Source organism: Ipomoea triloba, chromosome 14, assembly GCF_003576645.1.
Source record: "Ipomoea triloba cultivar NCNSP0323 chromosome 14, ASM357664v1".
NCBI classification, from domain to species: Eukaryota; Viridiplantae; Streptophyta; class Magnoliopsida; order Solanales; family Convolvulaceae; genus Ipomoea; species Ipomoea triloba.
In genome coordinates, this window is record NC_044929.1 from 22,312,483 (window position 1) to 22,324,585 (window position 12,103).

The following is a 12,103-nucleotide window of genomic DNA, read 5'->3' on the forward strand; positions in this document are numbered from 1 at the left end:
GGTAGTATGTCATGTGCAAGTGATTACTAGTGGTAGCATAAAGGACAACATCATGCAATGAGATTATATATGGTGTAGGAAGCTGGGGATTTGTTTTGTTGTATATATAACTGAGATCTTAGTTGCACTATGAACTTTTGATCTTGCAAGTGTCTGTTGATATTTGACAATGGTAGATTTTCCTTCCACATGTTTCGCGTTGTCGTAGATCCTCATGTGAAAGTATTAAACAAAATATTACGGAGTAGTATTTATTTATTTCTAGAAGGCTCATGAGTAGTATATATCTATTGTTCTAGTTCTATAACTTGTTTGCTTGATAGTAACAACAACGACTCTGCAAGTAGTCTAAATACCTATGTAGCAATATGTTCAGTTTTATCAACAATTTCCACTTCTATTTTACACCTGTTCATTTTGAAGTCCATATTTAATTTTGGAATTAGTGTGAATGAATGTATATATGTAATTAATACTTTATTTTGTGTGTGTTTTTTATACTCCGCAATTTTATTTTATTTTTTGTTAAAATGATACTAATATTGGAGTAGTCACTGCTGTCTTTTTACCATAATGCATGCAGTTAAATAGTTTGTCACTTTGTGCATAAACCTTTTTTAAAAAGTGGCTACATCTTATATACCAAGTGTTTTTGTTATTAAGGCTGATGCTCATTTTGTCTTTAATCCAAGCAGGTTGAGTCTAAAAAATGAAATGAATTGTAAATTTATATTAGTTCTAATATATTTAAAGGATACACTATAAGTATTTTACATAAAGGATCAATGAATGCTGCAATGACGACTATTTTTTAAATTTCTTCATTTTATGAGTTTGCAAGATTGATTGCAGCATTGTTGTAGTCTCAACATCTCTTTAATGCGTCAAGTGTGTCATGGTGTTCTATTACCTTACATTGGCATTTTTAATATTAAGTTTTAAATGTAGCTACGTAAGATAATGATCTAATTACCATTTACATATTATTATTAAGATAAAAATATATCATATCAGTCATTTAGGTGTTCTGCTCGAAGTACTTTTGGTATATTCAGTACCTGCAATTAACCTGAATATCAGCATCTTTTCAATGAGTCTACCTTGTATTGTGAACCCTAATCCAAAAATAAACTTTAGAGTATGTACTTGCAATTAACCGTTTTTTGTACATGTAAACAAATTAAGGGCACATCACATGATAATTACAAACACATAAACTGTTAACTACTGGTACAAATATGTTAAATGGAGACACATAACATGTTAACAACATCTTATGTGTCTATTGCTAACATATTCTGTACATGCAGTTAACAATTTATGTGTCTATATTTATCATGTTATGTGTCTGTAATTAGTTAATTACCATGTGATGTGCAATCAGTTTGTCTACAAGTACATAAATTATTAACTACATGTACAAAATGTATTAACTGCAAACACATAATTTTTGGATCAGGGTTCACAATGCAATTTGAACACTGATTCATGGTATAACAATTGCTCAACCTCAACCATTTTAATTTGACAAATTATTCTATGGACCCGGGGTCCACATTGCAAGGTGTACGTACCCGGATCTAAAATACACCATTTACATACTGAATGTTCACAATTTATATACTGAATGTTTACAATTAAAATTGTGAACATTCAGTAGGTAAATGGGCACGGGTTGGGTCCATGGTATAACTATTACTTTAATTTGGACAAATTATACCATGGATCAGGGTCTACCTTGTATTGTAGATCATGATCCAAAAATAACCTTAAGATTCTGTATATGTAGTTGACATATTTTATACCTGCAGTTGACAATTTCTGTACATGTAGCTATCATATTATGTATTAGCAATTATTAAGTTATTTGTTTACATGTACAAAAAATTATTAACTGTAGGTACAAAATTTATTAAATAAGGAGATATATTTTTTGTACTAGGGTTCACAATGCAATATGATCGGTCTATATTATAACAATTGTTTAATTTAATTTGGGGACCGATTAAAATAACTCATCGACGTAATTTTAACATTGAGCTTGAGTAAGGCCCGACCCAGTAATTTTGCATAGCCCATAAACAGGGCAAGCTAGACCTGGCCCATTTAATCAGGCAAAATGGGCCGTATCTCTGTTCGTATAACCGTCACCATCACGTCGACGACAGGACCTCTGTGAGTGCATCAATGGCAGTTTAGGGTTCTCTTCGTGGAGCAGAACACCACCGCGCTAGGCGCTACCACTGCTTGTTCAACCATTCCCTCTACTTAACAGCAGTGATGCACGACCATCGAGTTCCGCCCGGTTTTGTCTCGCTAACATCCTTCTCACTGGAAAAGGCCGAGAACAGTGAGGATTCCATGCTTCATGAGAAAGAAGCTCAAAAAAGTTCAGGTCAGATTGATTCCACTCCAGGCACTGTTAATGTGGACCTGCTTAAGGTTTCTGCTAGGAGGAACAGATCCTGGATTATTGAGGATCACACGGAGCACCTCGAGAAGGGATATGATACTGGCGATGATGTTGAGGTCATTTACTGAGTCTTATTTGCTTTTAGCCTAGAAAGTGGGAAGAATCTTCTCAGTTCACTTTGTTTTGGTAAAATTCCGGCTATGAGTTCAATGGAAAGAAGTAATTTTGAATGTGTTTGGTTTACAATTGAAATTTTGTTTGTAGTATTTATTTGTGTTAGTACATAAATAACAGTAATATTAAACACAAAATATTTGATTTTGAAAATTGTGTTAATCATTGTATGCCGAATCATGCATGAGTAGATATCTATTGATTTAATGCCACCACATTTTCTATCTGATTTTGGTAATTGACTGATTTCTCTGATGTATAATTTCTTCTGCAGAGCTTGTCTTCAAGAGCTTTTCTTCCCAAGGGAGTAATTCGAGGATGTCCAAGTTGTGCTAATTGCCAGAAGGTTCATGCTGTTTAGCATTTGAGCATTTTTGACAACTTTCTTGCTCCTGAATTGTGAAGTATTTTATCTGTATAGTTTCAACAGGACCTCACTAACTCCATGTGCTGTGAATTTATTTTATGCCTGCCATTTTCCCTAAATAATTTTAAAAAGGTTGTTGCAAGGTGGCGTGCTGAAGAGTCATGCTTGCCTTTGCTTGAAGAAGCTCCAGTGTTCCATCCTACTGAAGAGGTACTCCCGTTGTGTTCATTTGGTAATAACAAATCTATTGAGCATGGAACCTGTTGTATACTACTATACTAGTAAGATAAGGTTAAATCTCGTATCAGGAGTTCGAAGACACACTTAATTATGTTGCAAGCATCCTTCCGCGTGTAGAGCATTATGGAGTATGCCGTATAGTTCCTCCAACATCCTGGGAACCACCATCTTTAATTGAAGAAAAGGCCACTTGGGAAACTTCGAAGTTTGTAACCCAAATCCAGCAAATTGATGAGCTTGGGGATCTCTTTCTAAGGAAAAGGTTTCATAGAGCTCATTTGGAGATGAGAAGTAAAAGAAGAATTTCTTCTAGTTCGGTTCAGGAATTATGTGATGATTATAGAAATGAACCTGATGGAGTGGACTGCCTATCTGATATCTTTGAGTTTGAATCTGGGCCAGAGTTTACGCTCCAAACTTTTAACAATTATGCGGATGACTTTAAGAGCCAGTACTTCAGCAAGAGAGACGCGGCTATTGCCTCATCTGCATTAACAGAGCCATGGGAGCCATCTATTCAGAGTATTGAAGGTGAATATTGGCGAATAATTGAAAAGCCAACTGACAAACTTGAGGTGCGTCATTGACATTATCTAGATGAGTGATCTACTAATACTTTACTGTCATTCAACTTACTTCTTAACATTCATATGGTACAATAGGTGCTCCGTGGAGCTGGAGCTAATATTGATGCTAGAGTCCATAGAAATGAGTTTCCAGCAAAATTCAGTAGGCTGAATACGCCTAAAACTCCTCTTTATGTAAAGTCTGGCTGGAACTTGAATAATACATCTATGCTTCAAGGCTCTCTTCTTCGATATGACAGCTGTAGCACATCATCCATTTTGTATCCTCAGGTTACCGTAGGAATGTGCTTTTCATCAAACTTCTGGGTAAGACGAAGGAATATGGAACTAGAACATATATTCTCTTAATCTCTTCCTTCAATATGTTCCTTTTCAGTGCATCTGTTTTGGAGTTGGGTGATGTTGGTTTGGTTCATTCTTCAAAGTCTAATTCTATTATTTATATATTACCTCTGGTTGTTTCTGTTTGCTTTTCAATATAACAGAGAATTGAAGAGCACCATTTATACTCTTTATGTTACATGCATTTGGGTGCTCCAAAAATGTGGTATGTCATTCCTCCGCAGTATTCTTTCAAGTTTGAGGAATTTGTGAAGAAGCGGTATCCAGAATTGTCAGAACATCCTTGGTTGCTTCTCAATATTGTGAGTCATATTCCTTATGTGTTTTAATCTTTACAAGAGAAATGCATTATCTATTGGCCTTGCAAGTTTTGGATCATAGTTTGTTGTTTATATTGCCATCTATGCATGGTGGTATGAGCTAAGCTACACTAAACATGGCCCATGAGTGAAGATCCTATTCCTAAAAGTCACATTTATACCTATATAGATTACTTGTGCTAGTTAACACAGGAAGATATTCATCTATCAATCAGAAGGATTTAAATGCCATCTATGCATGGTGGTTTGAGCTAAGCTACACTTAACATGGCCCATTAGTGAAGATCTTATTCCTAGAAGTCACATTTATACCTATATAGATTACTTGTGCTAGTTAACACAGGAAGATATTCATCTATCAAACAGAAGGATTTAAATGCCAACTTTGCTCTTCTTTCCTTTATCCAAGAGAATCATTACTATTCCTGTTTGGGGACTTCAAAAATATATGGAGTTTAGGTTCTAGAATTATAATATTGGTGGTTTGAATTTCATATTCATTGCAGGCTACTCAAATTTCTCCCTCAACTTTGATTTCAGAGGGTATACCTGTTTATCGTTGTGTACAATATCCAAAGGAGTTTGTCATTGTTTTACCTGGATCATACCACTCAGAATTTGATTGTGGTTTTAACTGTTCTGAGACGGTAAACTTTGCTCCTTTTGATTGGTTGCCTTACGGTCAGTTAGCTGTAGAACAATATAGTGAGTTGCGTAGGAAGACATCAATCTCCTATGATAAGCTTCTGCTTAGAGCGGTTGGAGAAGCTATTGAGGCACTGTGGAAAGACTCATTTATGAAGGAGCCTTCCAATAATCTGCAATGGAAAAGCGTGTGTGGGAAGGATGGGATTTTGACAAAAGCACTCAAGGTAACCTTCTAGCTTTTATGATTTTGGAGAAGTGAAATAAAGGACAAAAAAGGTACTTGGATTTATTTTACACATTCTTAGTTACCCAGGAAAAAAAATCGAGCCACCCCTATTTGGAGATACCTTTTAAATTGTCAGGAACGTTCGAACTTTCTGGCTACCAAACGGCCTATTTGGAGAGTGCTCTTCTTTTTCAGACATGTTTCCTTCTTGAAAACTCACAAAAACTGCGACAATAATGATATTTTAAAATTTTGTAGGTTTCTTCCACATTTCATCTCCAACTTTTTTGAAAATTCCTGTTTCATCATCTCCTATGTCCCTTTTTCCTTTTTTCAATTCCCTACTACCTTTGCACTAGAGTTATATATGTGTATGTTGGGTTGTTACATGATCCATTGGATCATTTGAAAGGACATGCATGTGTTGTATAACAGTGCAAGATTGTGTATATGTATTTGTTTTACTTGGACAGGCCCGCGTTAAGAGTGAAGGCATGCGGCAAAACTACTTGTGCAATACTTTTCAAACGCAAGTGATGGAGAAGGACTTCGACGCCAACACCAAAAGAGAATGTGTAATATGCTATTATGATCTACACCTTTCTGCCGTTGGCTGTGAATGTTCACCTGGCAGGTACACTTGCCTTCACCACACCAAGCTTGTATGTTCTTGCGCATGGAGCTCGAGATTCCTTCTCTATCGGTATGAAATGAGCGAGCTGAAGACCATGGTTGAAGCTTTGGAAGGGAAATTGAGTGCAGTTCATAGATGGGGGAAAGAAAAACTTGGATTAACTCTCCATTCCCAAACCTGAGGTCCCAAGGAATCATGCTTGGGAAAACTTAGATTAAAGAGTTCATCAGCAACCCGGGAAGGAATAAACAATAGCGTAAAGATGTCACATGTCTAGATTTTATTGGAGAAAGAGAACACAGATGAATAACACCTGTGCTATTTTTACTTCTAGATGAATCTACGTGTCGTGTTTACAGGGAGTAGAAAATAGATTTACAGGGAGTAGAAAATAGAGTAAAAATCGGAAGAAATGAATAAAGAGGGGATAGGGTTCGGGGTGGGGGGTAGGGGGGGGTGTGTAATATGCAAATGAGAGGGAGACATGAAAATGTGGCTTGACCATCTTGACTAATCAGACCATTAATGGCAACACTCGTACTAGGCTACTAGCTAGTCCAGAAACAGCTCGAGCCGCTATATAGTCCATAAATATTGCATTTAGTATAACCGAAAGATGAGTTGCGCATTTAATATACATGTTAGCTATTATTCACACATATACTTTTTTTTTTTTTTGAATACTACTGACTCTATTACAATGCAGTATTTGTTCATAACTACTTTCTCAACCTATTGAAACACAAGAATCAATATTGCCTTCACTGAGGCTCGAACTCACCACCTCTCATATAAAGGGAAGGGTTTAATGCTACTGGACCACAAGGTCCTTGGCACACATATACTTATTCTTCACATAAAAGTTAAAACTCTATCTTTTTCTGTTTGATTATTTTCTTTTTGAGTCACATAACACAAAACAATAACTTCAAAAATAATTTCATGTGGATTGCATCTTCAACTCAATTCTCTAAATCTCCTACAGAAAAAGATTATTAGTTTTCAATTGCAATGTGATGAGTATGGATGATAAAGATGAAGACATTTAACCCCTGCAATATCGTTTTTAACCAGCACACTAAGTGTATGAAGATCCCCAGGCCACCAGAAAAGATGGGTCACCACTCGCCACCCTACAGGGGCCCAAGAATCTCAGTGTTTTTATTGTTTTCTGTTTTATTACATGCACCGTAACTTTTGACCTGGTCAGGATGGACAGTGGGCTAGCTGCTGCTACCAGTTTGAAAATTTTTGTACTACACATTTCACTTTCCCAATTTTTACTTTTATTTTGGATGTTTCATTTGACTTAATCAACTAAGAATGCTGTCGGATTTTTAGTTGGGAGGGTTAGGATTAAGCACTCGATTAATGAAGTGATGCACCAGTGAAGGTACCAATAAAAAGGAGCTGTGATTGGATTGAATTTGACAATCCTCCGAATTTTATTCTTGAGAGTCTTGAGCTTGACAAAATGGATGCTTTGTGCTCTATTACTGGCCTGAGACCTGGGCACTAGCCCGGTCCGGGGTCCCTCCCTTCCCTTCTCCCCCCAAAAACATATTGTAATAGTGTGTGTTTGGACAAGGTTGAGTTGTTTATGCCTTATGGTATGTTTTGGCCAAGGCGTACTCCGGCAAGACAAGGCTAATTTGGCCTCTTATGGGTGCTCAATCTTTGGACGAGGTTGAGTTGCTTATTTAAGAAGATACTTCTCTTGGGAAATTTGTTAAAGTAAAAGCATGAAAGTGAGACTTCTTGTACCTATTCGACCACTAAGGCCCTCTTTTCATACAATTCAATAATTTTGTCTCTTAGACACAACTAATGAAAAAGAAAAACGTAGTCTGGTACAGCTGTATCCTTGTCATGCATTGCACCACATCTAATCATTCAACTATATCCTTAATTTCATGTCACGAAATGTGCCACATTCTCTAAGTTTCAACACCAAGATTCTCATCACCATTAGAACCCTCAACACGTATCACGTGTCTAAGGCATGCCTATCTACAAATAGATTCGGTGCGGATCAATTCGGAAGAAACCCGAGCCTACCTCGGCTGACTTCGCCCAGGCCTACTCTCTTAGGTTGAGCCCAGGCTATCTACCCAGGCCAACCCTTGTGCTCGGCCACCCCGGTCAAGCCCCGCGTTTGGCCGGGCTTGGGGTATTCCCTTGATGCGATTTACGCGTCGACGTAGGGTGCGGTCTACGGTGGTTACAACTTCCCTCCCTTTTCTCACGGGATACTTAAGAGATTTTGGGTATATAAACACTCCAATATGTATTGTTAAGACATTGTCTGATTATTACACAAATTATTTCTTGCATGTAATATACACATCCTATTAATGCAACATAGTCTCCGTGATTTACAAACTTTCTTATTGGGTTGTCCCTTTATTACATTGTTCGTCTTTATCTTCATCTTATACTGTCATATTTATAATTTAATCGGGTTAATTGATTTGTAATCCAATTCAATATAATCCATGAATATATATTTGTTAATGAAATCTTGAATTGTGATGGCTTTATAGTTAGAGAAAATGCAGTGGGGTTTGGTGTATGATGGGACAGGAGACTAAAGGGAGTTGGGTACGGTCCATTGTCAATGGAGTTGTCGCCTACAACTGTAGACGGTGCAGCCAGCCGCGTCGTACTTGCTCTTCCGGATTCGGACTGGTCCGAACCGGAACCGCGATGGCGGGACCCACCTCTTTTTTCCGGTTCACCGTGCCGACACCAGTGACAGGCATGCACGTGGGGCTGGACTCTGATTGGTCTGTGCCTCCTAATGACTGGGACCCACGCCTTCCTCGTCACAGGCGTACACGTGGGGCTGGACTCTAATACTCTAAAAAAAAAAAAAAAAAAAAATAGGTTTCAGGCTACAAAATAAAAATTATAAATTAAAAAAAAAAAAGAAAGAAAAGAAATGGGACCCACTCTCCTGCATTCCCATCAAACGTCCCATCGCATTTAACATGGAATGCGGGATTCTCGTACATGCCCCCTTTCACCCTTTTCAATTCCGGGATTTTGTTATTCTATATGTATGTATAATCTTTGCTCTCCATACCCTATTTCTAGCAATGAATTGAAATTTTTGTGGAAATATATAACCATCAAATCAATGTAAAAATTATTTATATTTATCACAACCAATAATCATTGAAGTCAATGGGTAGTTTGATATATAGGAAGTTATTCTATTTTAAAAGTAAAATTTGTTATATATATTGCTGTAAGACTAAACACAATCGAATAATTTTTAACGCTTATGATTTGTACTTGTAATCAATAAAATTCTCTAAGCCAATCATAGCCTCCTTGATGATCAGGTTCTCTATACTTATCCTCGACTAGGTGCTAGGTCCTATATGCCTGTTTTGGCCAAGGTCTTCACTAAAAAACATTTACTTGACAATTCGCATAACATATCTCTAGAGATTGTTGGTCAACATGTACAGAACTAAGAAATCATCCCAGAAGCTCACATGGACAGCTCATCAATTGGTCACATTGGAAAAGTTTGGGAAGAAAGACCAGGAATCGAATCTCACCAACGGCAATGTATAGTAGGAGCAAGCTCTCAAAGTGAGAGGGGCTCCTTGTGCGCAGTAAGCAACGGTTTAGCCTTTGTGTTCAACTGAAATTTCATGATTTACATCCTCCTAGATGCTCTATTGGGATGGGACATGTAACAGCATTAATTAGGGATAGCTTGTTTATCATTATGTAGATGTTAAATTAAAAATTATTGGTTATTAATAATTAGTATTGATTGTATGCAATTCTATAAAATTTCCCAAGGAAGAAGGGGTGACGTTCTAAATTAAGACGTCATTATGTACGTTGCTAAAAGTTACGTTACGTTACATTAAATCAACTACTCTAATAAGATCAATAGATTTACGTAATCTCGTTCTACCTCAAGTGTACACCAATATGGCAATATTCATAGCCAATCCACCTTGGAAAAAAACCTTATCATCACCCTCCACAAAGCAATAGTGGTGAAGAAAGTATAGTCCATAATCTACAGACAAACTAGAGTACCCCCCCCCCCACCTCACCCCTCTCCCCCTAAAAAAATTAATAATAAACCTACAAGCATATGTTAAAACTGGACCTCATATATCCGGAAAATAAGAATGTGATGTGATGCTATGATATTGATGTCATATCACTATAAATAGAGTTTTATAATATCATAATTTTAAGTACACCAAATTAAATTATACTAGTAAACAAAAATTAATATTCGAAATAGATAAGCAATGCTACATATATCGAGTCCATTGATAAAATACAAAATGGTAATAATTGGCCTTCAAGTTGCACGTATACAATTCAATTCTATATATTCATCAACCCAACTTGTGGACATGTGAAAGAATATATGTGTGAAGGAGAACCAGTAGTTTCGTGAGAATATGCAGACTAATTTCATTTGTCCACATAGCGAGAATGATTAGTGGTTGAAAATTATGAAAAAATGTGGTGTTACAATATATTTAGGAACGCTTGATAATATATCCGTAAAAAAATTAATAATGTGTTCAAAATCTATAATGATGTAGCCACAAATGTTCATTATTAGTGATCAGGGGTACACTATCAAGCCTCTGGAAATGCAATGTCATATAATTATAGATATGCCATCGCATTTTTTAATTTCTCATTAATTGCTAATCTTTGATATTATATGGACGGATAAGATTGGCTTGTAAGTTTTGAGGCTACTGGTTCCCATTTGCAGTTGATTATATATAGATAAATAGAAAGACAACAATGTCGATTGACATTTTATTTCTAACTCGTACAAAGTTAAAGTCAAAAAGTATGAAATAACGTTAAAGTTTTTTACCATATACACACTTAAACTCTTTACCATATACTTTGAGATAGGTAAAATGTTACCTAGTAAGAAACCAGGGTAATAAGTGGTTAAGTAGTCTCTCTATAAAGGGACCCTTTTCTTTCCAAAAAGACGAGTAGAATTTACTGTATAAACCTACCCTTTTGTCCCTTGCTTCCCAACACTACACTGCTTCCATTTTTTTTATATTTTAATCTCCATTATTTACAAAAAAATAATTTATATATTATACTTACGAACATAGCAATGCTACCATACACGATAACAAAACAAAACAAACACAATTGAATTTTTTTGTTGTCCAAAGGTATCCTCCCGCCGATTGTCAGAAGTCCAATCCTCTGCCCCCAAACAGTTAGCACATTAAGTGGTAAAGGACTGACCAAATGGTTTGCTCTATTCACATAGATGGGATCGAACCTCCAAACATTAAGAAAAATTAAATTTATCAACAAAAAATATATGTGAATAAATTATTAAAGTATGAAAATATTTAAATTATCAACAAATTTTCATATGCAAAACACTAAAATATAATATGTATGTATTTCAGCTGTAGATATTTATACATAGTAACAAACACGTAACTTTATTTCATTATACTTGCATAACAATCTGCATCATGCTTCAATGATAGGTTACTAAACTTCACCCGCTAATAAATAAATAAATAACTCATACTTTAGTTGAGGTAAAATTTTGTGATAATATAGTTAAGTTTTTACCTCAATGCAGGATCCATAAGATTTTAGGTGTCTGATTAAAGGTGTGTACATACTTTTTTAAATGAATGACAAATTTGTGTAAACAACTATTAAATTTTGGACAAAAGAGAGACTAATTTGTCAAGGCACATTACTTTTTACTATTCATTAATTATTTTAGTAATATTATTAATTAGTAGTGGAAGGTGGTTGGTGTGAATACTTGATAGTCCAATTCTTTTGCCACAAAGCTTCAAACAATTAAATATTAATAAATGTTATACACACACACACAAACACACACACGCCTTAAGCTTTAAATATACATATCTTAAGAGGGAAAACGGCGCACCTTAAGCTATCGAAAGATACACTTAAAACTATAGACTGGCGCACCTTAAAGTTTCAACAAAAAATGCATCTTTAGTTCTCAACTGAAGAATCGACGCGCATTAAGCACAGGAATCACGCATTTTAAGAAAGAAAACGAAGCATCGTAAGAAGGAGAACGACGCACCTTAAATATATATATCCCACCCCCCCACCCCCACCCCCAACCC

General features: G+C 36.0%; 1 protein-coding gene across 2 annotated transcripts; it reads left to right on the plus strand.

Moving 5' to 3' along the window:
• Positions 1-2,191: 2,191 nt before the first annotated feature.
• Positions 2,192-6,307, plus strand: LOC116004904 (putative lysine-specific demethylase JMJ16). Of its 2 annotated transcripts, XM_031245102.1 has the most exons (8): positions 2,192-2,529; positions 2,862-2,933; positions 3,087-3,164; positions 3,263-3,769; positions 3,857-4,087; positions 4,267-4,425; positions 4,950-5,315; positions 5,791-6,307. In XM_031245102.1, exons 1-8 carry the CDS (start codon positions 2,281-2,283, stop codon positions 6,130-6,132), a joined length of 2,004 nt encoding a protein of 667 aa, XP_031100962.1. In that variant the 5' UTR covers positions 2,192-2,280; the 3' UTR covers positions 6,133-6,307. The 2 variants fall into 2 exon arrangements, with proteins under 2 accessions (XP_031100962.1, XP_031100963.1); XM_031245103.1 differs by lacking the exon at positions 2,192-2,529 and adding an exon at positions 2,539-2,599 and having other exon boundaries at positions 2,862-3,164.
• Positions 6,308-12,103: the final 5,796 nt, after the last annotated feature.